This window comes from Saccoglossus kowalevskii, chromosome 20, assembly GCF_978046115.1.
Source record: "Saccoglossus kowalevskii chromosome 20, keSacKowa6.1, whole genome shotgun sequence".
Taxonomy (NCBI): domain Eukaryota; kingdom Metazoa; phylum Hemichordata; class Enteropneusta; family Harrimaniidae; genus Saccoglossus; species Saccoglossus kowalevskii.
Genome location: NC_140660.1, coordinates 13,447,467 through 13,470,404, shown reverse-complemented (window position 1 = coordinate 13,470,404; position 22,938 = coordinate 13,447,467). Strand labels below are relative to the sequence as shown.

The 22,938-nt window shown below is 36.5% G+C and overlaps 1 protein-coding gene across 1 annotated transcript; it reads left to right on the top strand.

Moving 5' to 3' along the window:
- The first annotated feature begins 1,251 nt into the window (after window positions 1–1,251).
- LOC102808173 (arylsulfatase B-like) lies at window positions 1,252–22,256 on the top strand. The gene is made up of 19 exons (XM_085494177.1): window positions 1,252–1,350; window positions 5,846–5,926; window positions 6,203–6,290; window positions 7,350–7,430; window positions 7,534–7,596; window positions 7,841–7,952; window positions 10,394–10,445; window positions 10,923–11,026; window positions 12,423–12,541; window positions 13,484–13,566; window positions 13,702–13,803; window positions 14,628–14,688; window positions 15,203–15,300; window positions 16,102–16,238; window positions 16,579–16,637; window positions 17,941–18,058; window positions 20,458–20,537; window positions 20,701–20,799; window positions 21,756–22,256. Exons 2-19 carry the CDS (start codon window positions 5,909–5,911, stop codon window positions 21,935–21,937), a joined length of 1,656 nt encoding a protein of 551 aa, XP_085350303.1. The 5' UTR covers window positions 1,252–1,350; window positions 5,846–5,908; the 3' UTR covers window positions 21,938–22,256.
- The last annotated feature ends 682 nt before the right edge of the window (window positions 22,257–22,938 follow it).

The window sequence follows — 22,938 nt, the reverse complement described above, 5'->3', positions numbered from 1 at the left end:
TTTTGTTTAAAATGAAACGCCAAATAGGGATTTGTAACACGCAAACTGATTGGACAATGATTAGCCACAACTGACTACTGAGGGCGCTGTTAGAATACGCATATTTGATGGTCGTTCTGCCAAGGTCTGTTTAGAGGCTTGGCCGAATAAACTTAGACCTTGGCGAGCGAAGATGTAGAGTATGTGAATTAGGGAGGACTAATCTCTGATGAAATACCCGACTTAAAAAAAAAGGTTTTATATATGATAGGATTAAATCATATACGATAGATAGCTGTGGGTCCATAGCTCGTGTCGTTCTTTAGTCTTTGTGGTGACATTTTAGTCATTTCTGATATATTTTGTGTAACTAAATTTGTTATTTAAGAGCTATGGTTCCTCCCATAGAGTTGCGAAACACAAACATGCAACGTCAAATGGCATCGCAAATAAAAGTCAATAAAAGTACACCATTTCCATATATCGCACATCCAAAACTATCACCAATGAGTAACATTAAACACTCACCAGTGCGCAAAGCGTGAAAAATTATCTGTTTGAAGTTGTTTTCCTGAGATTTAGCTCGCTAAACCGTGCGTAACTTTAGTGACAGCCATTTTCTCGGTATTTACTACTGCTTGTGCTTATTTTCCCTGCATACCATTTTCCCATACCATCGTGTATAACTAAAAAAAATTGTCTGTAAAATAAATTCATCCTTCCTAACATAAGGTGATTTTCTGTTCAACTGAGAGTTGCATGGAAGACGCGCGTCGAACGTTTGCCGCAAAAATCGAAATATTTGATTTTGAATTCGAATTTCCGTATTTCACAGCTCACATGATCGAAAGGCCGATCTTTGACAGAGGACTTCATTGAAATTGACCATCAACAAATGTGGACAGCACATTATTAAGCATGGAAATGTCCCCAAAATACTTTCGCGTTTGTCGAATCCCACGCGATGTCTGTCGCCACTACGACGCTATAACCTTTGTTTGTCACGTTGTTACGTTCGATTTCACGCATAACGCGGGTTCTCGCAGTGAACGGAAAATGGTCTAGTGTTTCGGATAAATAAATTGGTTGTGTTTGTGGTTTCTTGATTACGCTGTGCTAGTTTGATTATCTGAATATACATATAAATTGTATTTCAACAATATAACAAGTAAATGACGGCTGATTACATTTCGCATATTGCTTGTGTGTTTTAATTACATATTCGCGTTTGCCACGCGGCCAATTTTTTTTTTTTTTTGAAACACGACAATGTAAGTACGTCGCAAATGACGTGGCTTGTTATGTTGAATACTGTTCAATAAAAGCGCATTTGCTTTACTGCCACGACTCAAACAAGAATACAGCGCAGAGGTGAGTACAAGCATTATACATTCATTGCTATAAGTTTTAGAAGTGTTTATATTGTGATATTGTTCTAAGACTCGCGATACGTCGCATATAACGGAATTCTATCATGAAGTTTTAATCGTCAGTGAGTATCAGCCTTGTTTCAATTACAAGTGTGCCTCTCCCCGTGTAGAGTCATTTATGATTTTAATGAGATTTATTATTACCTTATAGTAAAATATGTTTGGATATTTAGAGTACTAAGAAATTGACACTCCCGGTCTGGTTAGACTTAAAATACACCACGAATATTCATTTTTGAGATATAATTTTTGGTATGTGTTGGTTCTACTTGGATATTTCATCTTCGCCGTCCTGTACTTCGTTTAGTAATTCGAACTTCCCAGTTTGCGTAAAAAGGGAAAATATCGCGATTTCAACATCGAAAATGCCTTTGCTTCATTATTTGCTGAGGGAAGGCCGCTTAGGTATGTGCTCTGTAACTTGCAGCAAATGAACCTAAAAACGTTAGGTAATCAAACAAAAATGACGTTGTACTAAAGTCCAAAAGGTACGTTCAAGGTCTGTTTGTTTTCATAGCATAAAAGCGATTTACTCTCTTGCTTATTGTGACACCTCAAATCAATTGATTTCCATTCCCCTCAAGAGTCAAAATGGTATGTGCCTCCGTTTTGCAGCCACGACTTGAACAAGTTTTTTTTGCTTGACGTGTTCATTCGTCTTTAATTGCATTTCAGTGGCTGTCACAGTCATATTCTGAGTCTTGCCGATAACATTTTTGGGTCAAATTCACGTAAATATCGCAACTCAAATTTTCAAATAAAGCTAATTTGCATAACAATGTTTTTGCCCTTGGTCGCCATATTGGACACCCCATACAATTAGTTATTTAAGTCTTAAGTTCAGATATGACCTTGGTAGTACACATTCAAAGTCATTATATGCAATGACAGGAAGTTATAATTGATACCATATGTTTTAATTGAGCAAGTGATCAGATGCTAGGCAGACTCCAGTGAGCTAACATCCTGTAACAGCACTGTAACGTTTTTTAGGAAAGTCCAGGGTTATTGAAGAAACCGGACTGAGCTGCTTTTGATACCTGCAACACATATTCATTCTATTTTTTTTTTTCAAATTTCATATTTTGAATTTTGTTCCATTTTGAAGTTAGTCATTTGTGAACTAAACGGTTTGCTATTAGCATTCAACAATTTTCAAAATAACTTTTCATCAGTGTTGTGGAGTAGAGCTTTGAGTGCTGATCACAATGTCAAAAATAACAATGGATAAACTACAACAGTTCAGTTTAGACATGGCCATAAGACTAAAACTCTTATTGAACTCATCAGGAATTTGAGGAAGACCAAAAGAGTTCAAGTTACAGCTAGCACAGGCATGGCTGCAAGTCAGTCATTTTTTTATTATCCAAGAAACGTTCCGAGTGCCTGTGATTTGGATCGGACGATTTCTTTTGTTTTCAATTCATTGTACGCCTAGAAACATGGCAATGTTGTTTTTGGTGAATATATAACATAATATATGAGGTGTTTTATCCCAAATTTGTAGGAGGAGATACATTTGGCGCAAAGCTATCCAAAAAAAAGAAGTTTTTTGGCTGTTGCTATGGCAACGGTGGGCCATTTTTTTCAGATTTCTGCTAATAACTAGGGTGAATGTGTGACCTACCTGCCCAGTTTGAGAAAAATCGGCCAAGCCAAAATAATCACAGAAGAAATAATACGTGAAAACACTGTAAATCACACACACACACACACAAAACGACAACAGTGATTATAAGGGCAATCGTAGCGGAGTGGATGGCCAATAATTAATATTTCATTTTTGTTAGTGTATCTTAAATTTTATTTATTAAAATATATACTCATTATATCTAATTGGGGTGGAAATTGCCAAGCCAATTTATAAAATTATAAACAAATATTTTCGTAAATAACACTGACCGTGAAATACGCCCTTGAGAAGTGTTACTGACGGAATATTTTATATTGCAATTTTTTTTCAATTTAATTAGTTGTATTGCAATGCATTAGTAATAATGAAAATATATATATATATACATTTCTTTATTTCATTGTTGAGACTGATTTATATATTTGTTAGGTACTATAATTTATCTATATTGGAAAACGGTTATTAATTATTAATTGAAGAAACAATATTCAACTATCTTTTGCAACACCAATAAGATCATAATGATGATGTTTCTTGGTTTTTGAAACTATGGACACTTTCAGAGCATGGGTCTTATTTTGGAACTCCTGCCAGAGCAAATACACAAATCATAGGGGCAAATTAATAGCTTCTAAGGATGGTATTCCCAGAATAGCGCAAGTTGTTAAAGAAACATAAAACTTTAATTCTCAACAACGATGAAAGGACCAGTTACTGAGACAAAGCCCTACTCCCCGCGAGACCCACCCAATACGAAAGCCACTTACCGCGAAAGCCACTTACCGCGAAAGCCACTTACCGCGAAAGCCACTTACCGCGAAGCTACTAGTAATTATATAATATATCATTGCAGAATGATATGTAGTAAGCCTATTTTATAAATGTAAACCAATTTATGTATGTAATTTATGTTTGTTTGTACTTCGTTATTTTTGTATTTTTTGTGATTTGTGTTTTTCTTTAGATTGGCTTAATAAAAAATATATTAATAAAAGTCTGCTGCCAAAAGTTCTCCTACCGTTACAAACCATCATGTACGGTTTACGTATCTCCAGTGTGCATGGTGAACTCGTTACACCATAACTGCTTGAATAATAAAAAATAATTACCATATTAGGAAATGCGAATTCCAAATATTGAATGATTGCGCGCATAAGAGTCCTCTAATAATAAAAACAAACATGGCTGCCACCTGAGGTTTGACAGGACTCCACACAAAGATTCTATTCTAAACATTTTGGATGTCGGCGTTCCTTGGAAGAAAAAGATGTATAATAATAAGGTTATTACGAGGATACCTCAAAGTATGCACTCAGACAGTACGCCGTGCATCGACCTCCGATGCGCGTCGGTCGATACTCCAGCTGTACTTCCTTCGTGCTTACTTTGAGGTATTCTCGTAATAACCTTATAATGAAGACCCGGAGTTCCCCGTTACGTCATTACCTAACTAGTCACCATAGTGACTGTAGAAGAAACAGTTGTTGGTTTCGTTGTTGCTTTGTATTTAAATAATTCCTCAGGCTTGCTCAGTGTTGTGTTGTTGCTTGGTAGCATTATCTTGGCTTCGCACTTATTTATTTGAACTTATATCCAGTGTTCTAGTTTTATCTTTCTTGTATATATGCTAGTTGGCTTTTGGATAGACAAGATCTTGCTTTTAACAGATCAAATTTTGACAGAACAGTGGGTGGTGATTGTTGATGTTTAATCACTACTCCTTTCTAAACTGAGTTGGTATTTCAGACATGTTTACATTGTTCTGGCATATTGTTGTGAAGTGTGGGGCAATACGTATAAAAGTAATCTTGAAATGTTATTTCTCATACAAAAAAAGAGTGCTGAGGTCTGTGCTGAAAGCAGACTTTCGAAGTCATACCAATCCCATTTTTTATTCACCTGGGACTCTTAATTTTTTGATTTGATTATATTAAATACTGTTGTTACAATGTACAAGGCATATCATTCCCTGCTTCCAGCTCATATTCAGAAAATATTTTATGTTCACTGATAAAGTTCCTAATACAATACCAGACAGTATAATCTTTTTAAAATCAATTATAAAAGAACAACTTTAAAATTTATGTGTTTGACTCATAGTGGTGTAAAATTGTGGAATGGTATTCCTAGTAACATTAAAAATGTTTTCAATTGTTCTTTATTTTATTGTAACACTAAATCGGGGAGTCGTCACCTGCGCATGCGTCAGATGGTCATAGCTTGTCATTATTTACAAACAAGCGTCTACCCATGAGCCTTTGCGTTTATAGCATGCATTGTTATCGTTGCTTGGGACATAATTCCCGCGCGTGCGCAGGTGACGACCCTCCCGCTTTAAACCTATTCATAGAATCGCCTATAATATATTTCAACAAAAAATACGTAATTTACGTTAATTATTCGTCCTGAAAGTCTGATAGAGGGACTATGATGGGAGAGACAATACATTATACACGAGTTATATTCATGCATAATGCATTTAAAATCTGCGGATAAAGGGTAATTGAATTTGAAATAATACTGGGAGTATTCTCTCACATTTCTTTGAAGACTTAATTGCCACTAATTGGCGAACTAACACAGTAACTTTCTGTAAAGACGATTAAGGAGTCACTCGTGTACTAATAGCGCCAGTGTTGATACACTCTCTTACGCATACTAAGAACTGAGAATAAAAGCACTCCTTCTGTATCCACTGACTTATGACATCTACTGGCATTTAACAGCTGGGATATAATTTGATGTATTTGGTCACAATATAATTCTTGCTTGCACATTACTGCATTTCCGTTTTTTTCACAAGTCCTACATTGGAACAAGGAAAATACTTGAGCATAATTTCCAGTGATAAAAATCTACCAAGAAGATGCTTGGAAAAAATGAGGTGAGACTTTTAGCCGTACATATATAAAAGTAATTAACATGCACCATATTCAAATTTTAGGACATTTAAAGTGAATGGTCCAATGCGCATATAAATTTACTTGTTGTTTACTCGATAAATGTGAAAATTTGCGCAAGATATTTACACATTTAAATATGGCTTTCAATGTCGTGTATTGTACGTGTACCACAGTTGTGTGATTATATTAGTTGTTTTTTCTCAAAGATTTAAAATCCAAACATAATCGATATTTAAATATTTGTATTTATTTTATAGACTTTCAATCGTACAAAGGCTCGCAGCATTAAGCTCATCTTGCTGGCAGAGTTTATTTGCATATTTATGACGACCATGGCTACTTCCGGTGAGACAGAATTTACACTATCAACAGACTCATTGTTTGGTCAACTGGAAAACAACAAACGGGATTTGAGATCTGTTTTTTTTTTTCTAACGTACCAAACTTTAAGCGGGGGAGTCGTCACCTACGCATGCGTTAGGTGGGCATAGAGTGTCATTGTTTACAAACACGCGTCTACCCATGAGCATTTGCGCTCTTAGCGTGTGTTATCCTCGCTTGGGACTCAATTCTCGCGCGTGCGCAGGTGATGACCCTCCCGCTTTAACTAAATTAAACTCTCATTTGAAAATACGTCGCGCCTAAAGTGTATCAGTGTCATGAATACATTGCTGTGATTAGATGAGACCCCGTTTTAAATTTTACATACCACCGACTGTTAGATATTGCATAAAGCACGCCGTGCACTTATTCACGGTTACTAGATAACCGTGACTTATTGAACAGGTTATCGTTTCTATGTTATCAGGATCGGGATTTTACGGATATTTGCTATAATGTTATTTTGTACTACAAAAGTGACGACTATGATACGTAGAGAGTTTGTAGAAGGGGAGAGTCACTTTAATACCGAAAAATAAAATGTCTGAACTGGTATGCTCAATCGTGTGTCCATAAACGCGCCTGTGTAATCGAGTGTTGTATTGAGTCGTTCGACACTTTATGGGTTAAAGACGATAGACAGATTTAAATTTTTTCAAAGTCTCGGCAAAAAAAATGAAATATAAAAAGGTAGATAATTTAATCATGTAAGAAATTAGAAAAAAAATGCTGGTTTCAGTACCTCGTATATATCACCGCAAGACACACTCAGAATGTGTCATTGCAGTATAATTTTCTTTCCTCCATGTTCAGTGTGCTTGCGAGCACTCGTGGTAACCTAGGATCGTGGGTTCGGGGGGGGGGGGGGTATATGTATATACTGTTATACAGTTTCTTAAGAAAACCAGAATCGTTGTTATAATCATTTTGTGGTCAAAGCTTGTTTATCGTCAAGCAGTGTACTTGGATTGTATCTCACTGGATTTTTCTTGTTTTATTACTTCATATACAATTTACTTTCAGAAGTCAATAATGCTAAAAGGCAAGACAGCAACAGTCAGGGAGAAAACAACAACGACGACCAAGGCGAAAACGAGGGAGAAAGTAAGAGCTACACTTAAATGCCAGGTTATGCATCTTTCTTTAGTTTTGTTATTTTTTTTCTCTCTAAGTAGAATTTTAAACTCACCACGTTGTGTCTCTGTAGATGATTCCTGTGACGTCAGCGGTAAACAACCTCATATTGTGGTGGTATTGATTGATGACGCGGGTAGGTGACAGCGCTAATCTGTATCTGTTATCATCAACTATTACACGATATAGACTATATTGGTCATGTTGTTATTTATTTTTGTAAATCCGCTTCGTGTGAAATCACAAAAATGAAATTGAAAGAAATTATAATGTTTTGCACACGTTACACTAATATTAATATCGCGTATATATGTATTTCTTCTTAATCTAAATAAATGTACAACACAATATTATAATAATGTATTTTGCTTTGTCGTAAGGTTGGAATGACGTTGGTTGGAACAATGACTTCATGCCAACACCAGTGTTGAATGAACTTGCGTATAATGGTGTTATTCTTAATAACATATATGCACAACCACTTTGTACTCCGTAAGTATCTGATAAGATGTTGATTAAATGTGTATGAGAGAGTACCTGTCATTTTGTATTACTGCAAACCATTTCAACTTTCCCGCTTGCTTGTTCATCCGGGTAACCAACAACTACTACAGGTCAGTTTGATTATCTTCAAATTGTTTTGATATGATCAGTTCTAAAAACATCTGATTTGTCAATTGCGGCAAAAAAATATTGGTATATTCGAAGAGCATGTTTGAATATAACACTTGTGAAACACCCAGGAAAAAAAGAATTATCAATACCTTTTTTCTCTGAATGCGAAATATCTTTGAAATTTACTATGAACGGCATAAGTTCTGACTGTCTATGTATGAGTTAAAATCACTTGACTGTAAGCGTCTGTCACGGTTCAATTGTCACTGTGTGCGTGACTGTTACTCAGTTCCTTCAACTGTACTTCACTGTCGGCCTGGAAAGCTCGAACTAGAATGTGTATTTTTGTCCTGCGAAAATTTCACAGTACGTTGCTTGGTTATCTACAATTGGTTGTCTGGTTTTGTGGCACTTCTCATTCTTTTCAGTAACATACACAAAAATGGCCGCCATTCGGCTATCTTGAATCAGATCGTAAAACAAATTGATGTGCATATGTATGTCATGTATGATGTATGTGTTTCGTTTGATTGTGATTGGTCCAGGCATTTCTAAGATATAGGTACGCACGCACGCACGCACGCACGCACGCACGCATGGAAGTCAAAACATAAGTCCCCGTTTTCGGACTTCATGGTGCCGCTTCATATTGTACCAGGTGTATTGCTTGGACACAAAGTACATCTAAACACTATAATTAAGAAAATAAAACACAAACTATCTTCTGCCATTTCGACTAAAATGCGCTAACAATTTCGATGAAAATCCACTGGTTACTCGTAGCATAGTGCTTGTTGCATCAAACTTAAAGGGCGGTGGTCGTCGCGCCACGCTTGTGCGAGATATGGGTCTCATATAAACAAAGATGACGATTTTGACTGTTGCGCAGACCAACTAAGTAAAAACTGAGATGTTACCAAGCTTTAATTTAGTATATTTGTTGGTTATTGGAAGGTATCAAAGGAGGTACCGGCGGTAATTAGTGCAAGTCGCGCCCAGAACAAAACTTGTACTTGTGATTCCCATTTGAAGAGAGCATTGGATTGTGGGAAAATCAATGTTTATCAACACAAATGTCGTACATGCGTCCTTTGAATAAATGTTGTTTTTTCCAGTGCTAAAATCAAGATCTGGAGCCCGGTCTTCTTTCGATCTAACTGTCAGTGATTACACACGAGTGAATCAAGTGTCCACGTCGTCGTTTGGTCGTTGGCGATTCAACGCAAGAAATTCTTTTGTTGCATTATTTGTCTGTTTGTTTGCATATACAATATATTACACCTATTTCAGGTCTGTGGATCAATGGAAACTTCATGAACTTGTTATTTTCTGTTTGTATTCAATTCATAATGAAAACCACGACACATAGAAATGTGCTTAGCTTATAAATACTACATATTAAATAAGAGATTTTTTTAATGAAGCATTTTTTTTTTTGGAGAAATAGAATTTCGGACATTTTGTCATTTTCTGATAAAATAATGTAGCAACCGAACACTGTTGGTAACCGTAAGAATTTTGTCAATTTGTAATGCACTCTGTGATTACAATTACAATTAAATCAAATATGCCTGAAAAAGGCACGTCTCTTGTGAAAAGGGGACGTTGAGAGGATGTTTTCTGAAGTGGATGCTTCATGAAACTTCATTTTGTCATTTTCTGTTAAAATAATGTAGAAACTGAACACTGTTGGTAACCGTAAGAAGTTTGTCAATTTGTAATGCACTCTGTGATTACAATTACAATTAAATCAAATATGCCTGAAAAAGGCACGTCTCTTGTGAAAAGGGGACGTTGAGAGGATGTTTTCTGAAGTGGATGCTTAATGAAACGTTTAGACTCAAACTGTATAAAACGACTTGAACGATTTCAACTATTTTTTTTTTTAAAAGACGACTTGAAATTTTTCAGTCAGTTCCAACAAAATTTCGGCAAAGCCATGTTACTGTTTGTAAGTTTGGCTCCAACCTGTGGATGGTGCATTCCAAATTAAATGAAGCACCAAGAATCCAGAGAATATATCGACTTAGTAATACATAATCGCTCTATAAGTTGAAGAAAACACGATTGTACCGGAGATTTACGAAGCTGTTTACTACAGTGGGACATGAGTCTTTGAAACACTCACAAGCGACAAATTGCAAGTCATTTTCACAAAATTCAAGATGGTGGCCAAACCACGTGACTCGTGTAATAATTTTTTTACTGTCGGAAAATTTCTAATCAAATCTGACCAATGAGGCATCATTATAAAACTTCCTGTTCAAAAGTTATATACATAAAATTATAAATACAGACTAATTCCTCTTTTTTTATAGTTCACGTATTGCGCTGTTAACTGGTAGATATCCAGCAAACGTCGGTATGCAGGTATGTGGTATGGTTATTATCGGCTGATACAACTTGACTGTAAATAGCGCCCTCTATTAATAGTAATGAAGCGTTCCTATGACGTAAATCGATGACGTCTTATACGTTCAGTACGTCGATATCGTTTTGATCTGTCGTCGTTCACCAATTACGTTTTTGATTTTACTTATACTAGAAGTCAAACGACTGCACAGCCGAGCAGAAAGGTCGATTTAAACGATATTTCCTTCACCCCCATTTACGGCATGCTGACGTCACAGAAGCTTTCCGTCACTAGAGGGCGGAATTTATAGGAATGGCGTATTTCTCGTCATGGTGTTAGAAAGAGTACGTGGAGTAGCAAGTCACGAACATTGAATATTATCTCACGCAGGTCTATTTTTTTGTTATGTCTCCCAAAGCCGAAATACTGCATTGCCTTTCGCAAATTCAAACTAACGAAAATATATTATATTGGTAAATTAATTGTTTTTACAGCACTTTGTGGTTCTACCATCGCAGCCTTATTATTTGCCTAGTGAATACTCTACACTGGGTGACAAACTGAAAGAGGTCGGTTACATGAACCATGTTGTTGGCAAGTATGTATCACGTGACACGTGTGTGGGAATGTGATATTTTTCGACATCAAATACATAAAATATATCGAAAAAAACTTCATGAAATCCTGACTGTAAAGTTGCTCTTCACTGGCCACTGTTCACATTTTGTTGATATATAAACAGTTAATCTCGATCCTCCTGAATAATGTTTTATATTTCGTTCTCCACTATTATTATTGGCATCAATTTCTAAAACATAGGTTTATCCATTCCAATGATAGACACAACGATAGATTGACCATTAAATAGATTCAACTTTGTGATGATCATTCAGTTTTATGCGTTTGGTGCAATGAAGTACTCACTACAATGAAAAATGGATGTCATTTTTGTCGTTAGCAAAAAAATACAATAACATATCCACAAGCTCAAAATATACCATATCGCCTATATATAATAGAATACAACGTTTACTAAACAAGACAACTGCATTATACGCAAGTTGAAGTTAGCCGATTGCGGCAGCGCACGTGTGTAACAACGTACGTGTTTGAATATCCCCCCCCCACGTGACAATAGGCAAATATTTCAGTAAAATGGTATCTAAATTGCATTCTTGTATTAACGTTTCTAGTCTTGAATATGCGAAAACCATTTTAGACTGTTTTGAAAACTCATACACTTTGCGCAATGTCAAAGGACGGTGGTCGTCTCGGCGCGCACTGTTCGATACGAATAGCGACGTGCGCAGTGCGTGTAAAAAGCATTTATTCACACGAAAATCAAACATGCGCTGCACGACGACTACCGCCCTTTAAACTTTAAACTAAAGTGTTTACACTGAAACGATTATTATATTTGAATACGTTTTCCGACGTAAACCTACATTGTAATGCGGAAATATATGTCATAGGCAATTGTTTCATGATTGGTTAATTGTTTTTCGGTCACCTGCATTTATCAACCTAAAGCGAAGGTCATTGCGACCTTCGTATAGTAAATATGTATACTTTGGCTAGGCACTGTAGTGATGATTGTGTTGTTATACACCGGCGCCATCTTGTAATCATAATTCATTGAGCTGTAGTGCTCCAGCCTGCCATCGGGAAGTATTCTTGCAAGATTCGTTTTTGTGCTGTCTTCTGTGTTTAGTTACAAGTCTACACGACTGTTCAATCCGCGAAATCGTTGACGTGTTCGTTTTGAGCAATGACAAATGTTCAAATGCGACGTGTATATGACGCAGATTTTCAAAATAGTGGAGGCGCTCAAAAGCCATTTTATCCTGTCAGTCAGAACTTTCGGCTTTTATGAGCGGTTAAATTACATCGTTTTCGCTGTTAGGTGTATAATAGTCATAGTTTCTGCGCTGTCATTTGTGTGTATGCTAGACAGATATACTTTTTTATAACAATAATTTGTTTTTAATTTTTAGATGGAATATTGGTTCGTGTAATTGGACTTATACACCCCTGTGGCGTGGATTTGATTCCCATTATGGATGTTATGAAGCTACAACGTCGGACTATGAATCACACATATTGAACTGGCCGCGTAAATACACATTTTGTAATTTATAAACATCAGATAAAAATGGCCGCCGAAATCTCGTTGTAAGAGAGAGTGAACCACGAGACTTGATTTTTTTTTTTCCTTCGTATAGTGCCAATTTTTTCCGCTTATCACGTCCACTGGTTTTCTGATTATGTATCCATTTATTTAAAGCAATGGGCGGGATTACGTTGAAAAATACACTATTTAAGGGAAAAACAAGTCCCGTCTCGACAAGTCTCGTAGCTCGCGTTCAACGAGATTTCAGCAGTCATTTGCGTCTTGGGCCTAATTATTGGATTGTACATTTCATAGGTAGTAAACAATCATGTTAAAAAACATATATACGTTTTAGGAATGTGTTTATAAGTATTGTATACAGTAACCGTTGATTGAATATTTGGCCATTGCATATGACCAACACTGGATTCTGTGTTCGAAAGACTACTTAAAATTTCTTAAGACATTGATACTGTAGATGTATTAATTATTCACTGGGTTTTAATTTCGCTATTTTCGCTGATAAGTAAAATCCGCTAAATTAAATCTAGGTGAACATGTAAAATAACAATAAACTCATTGTTTCATTGACAAATTCGTAAAATTAAAACACAGTGAAAATGCTCAAAACATCAAAACAGTGAAATTAAATGTCAGTGAAAATAAATGGTTTTACAGTATTACATACAACGTCTGAAATAATTATTGAAAATATATTTTTCTAGGAAATTTCCAGGATACAATTCTTTTGCCAATTTTCCAAACAAAATGAAGCAGAAATGTAACCAAGTTTGAAATTGATATTATTGTCTGTAAACATGATGAAGTGAATGACTTTTTTCGAAATATCCCGAATCAATTTCAAATTATGTTTTGTATAACAACACTGAGCGCTAACAGACATCATGATACCATGTATTGTATATTTCATCTTTAAATGTGTAGGAAACCAACCACCGATATTTACTGGTATAGACTTCAGAGACAACACCGGAGTGGTCACCCACCAAAATGGAACTCACAATACGGTATTTACATTTAGAATAATATAAATATATATATATATGCAGTGTACAGTATCGATTGGTTGATTGACTCATCTTTAACCTGTTTAAAAATATATACAAATAGTTATATTTATTCATTTAAATCTTTTTAAACAGTTTTTATTTAGCGAAAGGGCAGAGAAAATTGTTAGAAATCACAACCCTGCTTCACCACTATTTCTATACGTTGCGTATATGGTACCCCACTTCCCTATCCAAGTAAGTATTATCCCAAATTTAATACACCTACATCCCACGTGACAGCAGTTAAATACATGCATTTATACCTAATTTAAACGCAATTGTCCTCAGACGCAAAATGACCGCCGAGATCTCGTTGAGAGCGGGAGAACCACGAGACTTCTTGCTGTCCATCAAATAGGTTCCATTCTTTCTTGTTGTTGAGCCAACTGTTTGCGTAAAGCATGTTATTTAGAAACAATGGTTAGAGAGGATGGAACACTATTTGTGATGCAAAGGCAAGTCGCGTGGTTATCTCGCCCTCAACGAGATTTCGGCGGCCATTTGCGTTAAGTGTATACTGATCATAGACGGAAGAGAATCAGATTTGTTCACAGTGACAAAAGTTTACGTCATTTAGCAATTCTGAATCTGATTAAATATGATTAATACATTTTCTTTCGTCTTCGAGAAACGTGTAGTCATTGTGGTTACAGCACCAAACTGGTTGCAAATGTTTTCTTGTTTTTTTTATCATAACTCCCATAAAATACATTTATTTAAAAAAAAACAATATTGGCAATTTGATTTTATAGGGTCGCTAAATTGACAACTAGTAATCTGTAATTTATATTATTTGTTAATGTATAAATTTTGGACACATTAGGCGCATGCGCGGTGGCAGTTGGTAATGCCAGTGAGACGAGGCTACTGTTTGTGGATTCACTCATTAGTTATATTTGAAAATATGTAAACCAGAATAATTAAACATTCCGAAGAGATAAGTCGTCATTTTTATGAAATTTCTTTCCATGAACTTAATTCTAATAATTCACATTTTTTGGCCATTTCTCATGCAACAGGTTCCGGCTGGATTTGAAGAATCTGTACAAGTCGATGACGCTAACAGGAAAGCTTATGCTGGTAAGTGTTTGCCGTAACACGATTTTCTTTCTAAATTTGTATCACAGCCGGCAGAACAAAGGAGAAGTTACCAAACTGAAGGTGCATTGGCAGTACACCTTTCAAATGAATCGCGCCCTCTAATGTCGAAGTGATTTCATGACGTAAATGAGTTACACGAAGCACGCCCACAACGTCGTCTTCGTTTTTATTTACTCGAGTTGCACATAATTTTTAGAGAGATTTTACTAAATTCTCGAACGACTACACAATTGAACACTCTTGTCGATTTGAACGACATTGCCTTCACTCTTCTACGTCATTTTGACGTCACATAAGTACTATGACACCAGAGGGCGCGATTTATTGAAATGATGTATTGTATGTTTGCGAAGATAGAGTGAACAGATTCATACTTGATCTACACAATGTTGTTGTGGCACCGCGCTATTTTTTTTTAATCCTACAATTTTTTTTTCAGTAGCATATAGAATATAACAATTCTTTTTTTTTCTCCGACGTTATTAAAAATTAGGCATGATGGCAGCTATGGATCAAGGTGTGGGTAACATCACACAGGCCTTGAAAGACACTGGTATGTGGGATGATACACTGTTTGTATTCCTCAGTGACGTAAGTTCAAATTTGTAATAGTTTAAAGGGCGATGGTCGTCGTGCAGCGCATGTTTGAATTTCGTGTAAATAAATGTATTTTACACGCGCTGTGTACGCTCTATGCAGATCGGACCGTACGCGCCGAGACGACCACCGCCCTGTAAAGCGCGGTAGTCGTCGCGCTGCGCATGTGCGAGATACATGTGTCTCATATAAACAATGATGGCGACTTTTGACTGTTGCGCAGATCAACGAGTACGAACTGACACGTTTCCAAGCTGTAATTAGGTAATTTTCATGTGATTGGAAGGTATCAAAACAGTCATCGGCGGTAATCAGTGCAAGTCGCGCCCAGGTCAAACCTCACACTTGTGATTTCCACTTGAAGAGCGCATTGGATTGTGGGAAAATCAATGTTTATCAACACAAATGTCGAACATGCGCAGCGCGAAGACTACCGCGCTTTAACATTGCGCAGAGTGCAGAGTCTTTTAACAATGGTGACTGGTTTATGATTGTTGCGCATGATTTAGTACAAAATGCATCCTCGATAATATATATTATGTCGTTAATTACATTTTGTCGTTAATTATGAAATTCAATAAACTATTGATATATTATTTACTTACAAAGTGATAATGACGCGTAGTTTATCTTAGTTTAAAGCGAGGGGGTCGACATCTGCACATGTGTGGGAATTGTGCCCCAAGGGACGACGACACCGCACGCTAAAAACACAAAGGCTCATGGGTAGACGCTTATTTATAAACAGCCATACGCTTAATGAATGATTTTTTTGTTTAAACTATTTTTTTTCAGAATGGCGGCGATGACGTATTTGCTGGCTCGAACTATCCGTACAGAGGGAATAAAGGCTCGACGTTTGAGGGCGGTATGAAAGTGCCCGCATTCTTCCACGGCAGCATGTTGCAAGACCCGTCAACTGTGAATAACGAGTAAGCTTTCCGTTTACTCTCATTGCATCGCCATCGATTTGAATTAGAACGAATTCCATGCAGACTGGAGTTAGTCGGTGTATGGTTTGATCTAACCGATGACATCATGTATTCCTTATCGATTGCTGTTTAAAGCGCGGTGGTCGTCGCGCAGCGCGTGTTCAAATTTCATGTAAATAGACAATGTATTTTACACGCGTTGTATACGTCGCTATGAGTCCCATATCGAACAGGACGGCACGACGACTGCCGCCCTTTAACCCATTGTAGTATGTTATAGTTTTGTACTTATACGAGTCTACATGAAATGTATGACAACATAAATACTACTATTATTCAGGTTATACCATTTCACCGATGTATTTGCAACTTTAGTGAGCGTTGCCGGAGGAGAGTTAGGTAGGTAATTATTCAAGCTAATATTTAGAGTAACATTCACAAGATCACACTAGACTTTTAAACTCTCCATCAATGTGCATCGCGACAAACAAACAAGGACTGTAAGTCAATATATTGAATAATTGCATCGATAACGCTATATGATATAAGGTTATTACGAGGTTACCGCAAAGTATGCACGAAGACAGTACAGCTGGAGTATCGACCGACGCGCAGCAGAGGTCGATGCGCGGCGTACCGTCTGATAATAACCTTATTATTATACATCTTTTCCTTCCAAGGATACACCATGGGAATACCGAAATTCAAAATGCTTAGATCAGAATCGGCGAGCTTCTTTGTATGGAGTCCGGTCAAATTTTGGTGGCAGCCATGCTTGTTTTTATCAATAGAGAACGCTTACGCGCGTAATCATTCCATATTTGGAATTCGCCTTTCCTAATATGGTAGGATGAAAATACCCGGTAAAATACCGCAAAATTACAACACGCTGTAAATTATGGCGTTACGGTGACAGATGTATAATAATATGTAGTAACAGATAATAGTAGTATTCTTCCTCAGTTATCGATATGTATGGAGACTATTCATAAATATTCATAGATAGAGATATCCTCGAGGCGGAGCTACGTCACAAGACGTTCCACGTTGCTAAGACGCGCACCACTGTACATGCATTTCTATGGACTGTGTGCGCGCTGTTGTGGAACGCCGGTCGAGCCGGTGAAAGTTCGAGAAAACAACATAAACTCAACTTTGAAGTAATCCTGAAATTTAAAACAGAATTGATATATGTTAAACAAGTAGGGCTAATCTTGTTACACTGGAGTCCCAACAACCATCCCAAAGTACCGTTTTCTGCGAGTTTTTTGCCTTTGTTTTCACCGCGATGGTTGCCAGGCGGTGAAAATGCCCGGATGTCCGCCCCGAGGATAATAATATATTCAATTCACATAGACTTGTTCATTTCTATCATAAGAAAGAATAGTTCTTTCGAAACGTCAGGTTATATTGAATACTTACCAAATACTACAATTACATACTACAATTTTGTTTATAATATGTTCGTCTGTTCCAGCAGCTTTCACCATTATTTAACCGCAATAAAACCATGCTTGTAAATTGCGCCCTCTAGTGACAAAGCGCTCCAATGACGTAAATGGACGACACGAAGATCGTTTAGAGGGCGTACTTTACAGGAATGGTGTATTGTGAGATACACATGCAATTGTTTTGTTTAAGACGTAATATAAAACAAAAAGGTTAAGTCACACAATTGCCATATTTTTTTCACAATTTTTAGAGACGGACATTGATGGGGTGAATCAATGGGATAGCATCTGTCGAGGCGAACCTTCAAAACGTTCAGACATTCTTCTGCACTACGACACACACCCTGACACCACCGGCCTAGCTTATAGGTATGTATTGTTTGTCTTAGTCGAAAATTCGTATGCAGGATTGTTAAAGAAAGTTGTGTTTGTTTTTGTTTTTTGTCAGAAAAATATCGGTTATCAGATGATTGTTTCTGTTTAGGCTGTCGCGAATTCAAACCGAAATCACCGGACAAAATATCATCCGTTCAAGTTGTTGAATTGCTTATTGCTTAAAATGGGGATTGTGTTTTGCCCGTTTCTGTGATTGTGTTTTGTCGTACTGGTATGTTGGAAGAAATCAATTTGTTTACATTCTCAAGAAGCTAGTCGGGTTTCAACTTAGTATACTAGTAGTCCCTTAATTTTCAAAAGGCCGCCGAAGTCTCGTTGAGAGCGAGAGTGAGAGAGTCACATAACTTGTAGTTTATGTACACTGTAAACTGTTAAATTTTCTTACCAGAATAGACCTTAGACAGAAATGGCCGCCGAGATCTCATTGAGAGTGTGAGAGTCACATAACTTGTAGTTTATGTACACCTGTAAACTGTTAAATTCTTGTTACAAGAATAGACTTTAGACAGAAATGGCCGCCGAGATCTTGTTGAGTGTGAGAGAGCCACGAGACTTGTTTTTGACCATCCATTCGCTAACGCCAACGTGCTCATTTGCGAATAAAGTCTATTGATATTACCATTCCTACAAAAAAAACTTCGCATATTTCGCATTTTGCAGTCATTACGTGACAACTCTTTTCAGGTGCATGTATTTGTTTAGAATAAAACGATTCTGTTTTATATGTAGCAATGTGTACAGAGACAATACGGTAATATGAAATACTGTAAAACACGTCTTCTTAGCTGGCATGTCATTTTAGCTAATTTAGCTTACCTGTAATTTCGCTAATTCAAGATGTCGCTAATTTAGAATAAAGTATATGCTCGCAATAAGATTGTTGGCATTTTAGCTAAATTAAGATTTTGTTAATTCATGTATTGAATCAAATTCACTAAAATGGCATGTAGCTATTCAATGTTTTTTACAATAGGTTTAGAACCCCGAAACAGCCCCTTCACAGAGATTTTGTTTTATTATATATATCTTTATTTTTGTTTTTATCGCCAAACATAACATAGCTCTCAATCTCTCAATCCTTTTCAGTTGTGTTCAGTCTGATTTGCAAACACAGTTTTCATTACCTGACGACCGTTTACTGTCAGTAGATATTCAGTCGTTATCTTCTGTAAACGGTCATTATATATTCACGCTTTTGAGAGTTGTACTTCTGATTTTCATCCATAAATATTTGAAAGTAATGTGATCTGTGACCCGACGTCACTGATAGGACGGTAACCAGTATATAGTGGGAAACTTGTCACGTGCGTTAAAGCGGGGGAGTCGTCACCAGCGCATGCGTCAGATGGCCATAGCGTATAATTGTTTACAAACAAGCGTCCACCCATGAGCCTTTGCGTTATTAGCGTGTGTTGTTATCGCCGCTCGGGACTCAATTCTCACGCGTGTGCAGGTGACGACCCTTCCGCTTTAAGTTTGGATGAATTTGGAACGGTTATGGAATATGCATGGTCAGAACTAAAACGGGTTAGGGTGTTCGAAATTTCCAATATATAGGAAAATATGAAGATAATATTTCACTATATTAACATACATTCATATTCAGATTATTACACAACACTGTATATTGCAAAAGACTAGTCCCTCCATTGACCCTCAAATCCAGGTCATTCTGATTAACAGTTGTTCTTCGGTGGGCGATATACATAATGAACAGACAAAGACGCCTAAAATGAATTCCAAAAATTATTTAATTAAACAAGCTCTTACCGAAATCTCTGAAATACCGTTGTTCATCTATTATATGTATCTTATCAGGCACGGCGTGGAACAATTTTGACCATACAACAGTACTAGTGAATAGAGATCAGAAATCGCATATTCAAACCCAGTAACAACAACACCACAATTGTTTGCACATAATGGCACAGATTAGTGCCCAATATCAACCACATAGTGGTTTTGAAGCTGCATAATACATTAAACAGCTGTCAATAGACTTCATTTGAATACCGAACAGGCCAATCAGTAACCATGACTATCGAACTAGCGGCCTATAAATAAAGAAATAAAGAAACCGATCTCAACTATAGAGGGCCCTAATAACATTAGAACGCCATATTTGTAAGACAATAAAGACACAAGACTCATCCAATAATATTCTTTAAAGGGGGAGCCATCTGCGCATGCGTCAGATTGCCATAGCGTGTCATTGTTTACAAACAAGCGTCTACCCATGAGCCTTTGCGTTATTAGCGTGTGTTGGTATCGTCGCTTGGGACTCAATTCCCGCGCGTGCGCAGGTGACGACCCCCGCTTTAATACTGCATAGATAAATTTATATATATATATTTTTGCTTTTTTTGTTGAAGAATGGGAGACTACAAATACATTGAAGGCATCACAACCACATGGCCGTTCAGACGTTTTTCCAACGACCTATTTCATTTTGGTACGATGCTTTTTTTCATCACCATTATACCTTTCACTACATTGCTACATAGTTGACTTTTCTGCTTACAAAATAACAGATTTAACAAGCCTTTGTAATTTATCAACAGTTTTATTAATTAACTATAAATTGTTAAACTAATTCTATCTATATTTGTCAATAGATCAATGGTTTCGTCCTGCTGAAAACCCCAGTGCTCCAATACCTGATGCGCCATTTATTACTGAAGATGAAAATAACAGATTTCTATTTAACTTAAAAGGTATTGCGTAACTCTGTTGATTTTGTCAACGCTAGATTCAATGCACCACATGATACACATGAAGTTTGGAATTTGAAACGTTATACATCAAACACTTAAAGCGCGGTGGTCGTCGCGCAGCGCGTGTTCTAATTTCATGTAAATAAACAATGTATTTTACACGCGTTGTATATGAGTCCCATATCGAACAGAACGCGACGCGACGACTGCCGCCTTTTAAATATAATAGATGGTTCTAATCGTTACAAATATTTGACAGATATAAGTGAAACTTATACAACTTTTCCACGAAGAAGATGACATTATGAGTATGCTAGAAGTTGTGATCGGCTATATTTTTTGTTGAGCTGGGGTGATACATATTTCAAGTATTAGTATTCTATTTAAAACAAAATGCATTGTCTTTTGGTCAATTTATTTATTTGTAAGTAAGAAGCTGCATTTCATCTCCAAATAAACAAATTAAAATAAAGTACAAATAATTCCTTAATTTAATATTCAGATTTATGATTTACTTCTCATCAATGGGTTTGAATTAAAGCGGGAGGGTCGTCACCTGCGCACGCGCGGGAACTGAGCCCCAAGCGACGATCAAAACACAAGCTAAAAACGCAGAGGCTCTTGGGTAGACGCTTGTTTGTAAACAATGACACGCTATGGCCATCTGACGCATGTGCAGGTGTCGACTCCCTCGCTTTAAGTGATTATATTCCGATATTGATGCCGAGATTAAGAAGACTGCATATTATGCTTCTTCTGCTTCATCAAACTTTCTACCAAACTATAAGACAAGCGTGGTGATTTTATAAATGATTGAATTTCACGATTACCAACATAATATATGACGGGGAATTTTATTTAGCAAACTGCCAGATCTACATGGCATGTATCTTCTCCAATTTTCACGATCATTTCAAATTGTTGTTCAATAATTGTTTAATTCCACTTTATTGTAGATGATCCATTGGAAACCAATAATCTATACTACGATCCGGATGAACAGAATGTTGTTATTGAAATTGAGCAGCGTCTCGAGGAATACAGAGCTAATTTCTCTCCGATTTGGTATCCAGGCGCGCTGGACCCGAGAAGTGATCCGGCTAAATTCGGTGGTTTTTGGACACCAGGGTGGTGTTAAAATTTAACTTAAATTGATTAAACTAATAACCATCAGTTCTGTCTTTTCATCACAAAATAGTCCCGTTTATAGTCTGCACTCTTTTTCAGATTTGAACAAAATAGGCAATTTTTTCAGTGAAAAACTGAAAATTGACTCAAATTTCGTCTGTTTACTCCAAAATTACGGTTCATTTCCAGAAATATTGAAGAATATAAGAAAATCACTGCAGAATAATTTGGGCGGGAAAGTCTGGCGGTGAAAAGGTTATGGATTTGTTAAGACATACAATTGTATTTAATTCAGAACATAGAGGGGAATAAAACATTGGATCTGCAAATCACCATCTTGTGTGACATTCATTCAACTCTACGCAATTTTCATTTTATATTAATATTGATAATTATTCGAATTTAAGTCGCGTTTGCGTGGCTTTAGGTTTAGAATATTCAACTTTGAATTAATTAAAATTTAAACTAAAATGCAATTATATGTTGAATTCCAATTAAGGTAGAGATGCAGATTCGTGGGCACTTGGGAGTGATTTATTTATTTATTTTTTTTTTTTTTGCTTTCCATTATCTAAACAGTCTTGGCTATAGACTGTTAAAATTTTGTAGAATTGTGAATAGTGGAACATACTCAAAAGACGATTTTAAAATATAGATAACAGGTGTAAACATTCTCTCTTTTGCATGCTTAGCAAGATTTAGCAAGGCTGTACATAAATAATAAAAAAGACACATGTTGAAAAAAAGAAATGACGGGATCTCCATAAAATGCACTTTATATAACTTTTTACAAAACGATAATACATTTAAATTTGGAACTATGCCTGTCAGGTAAACTGCATCTCTACCGTAAAACGCAACCCTATACAGGAACGCGTTGGAAGCAAGAGCTCGCAAAACGACATGCACAAATTAAATGTCGGTTAAAAAAATCGACAACACGTCGATAACAATTCAAATCAACTAGTTCGCTCTTATCGTCAAATTATGTAAATGACATTTATATAGGAA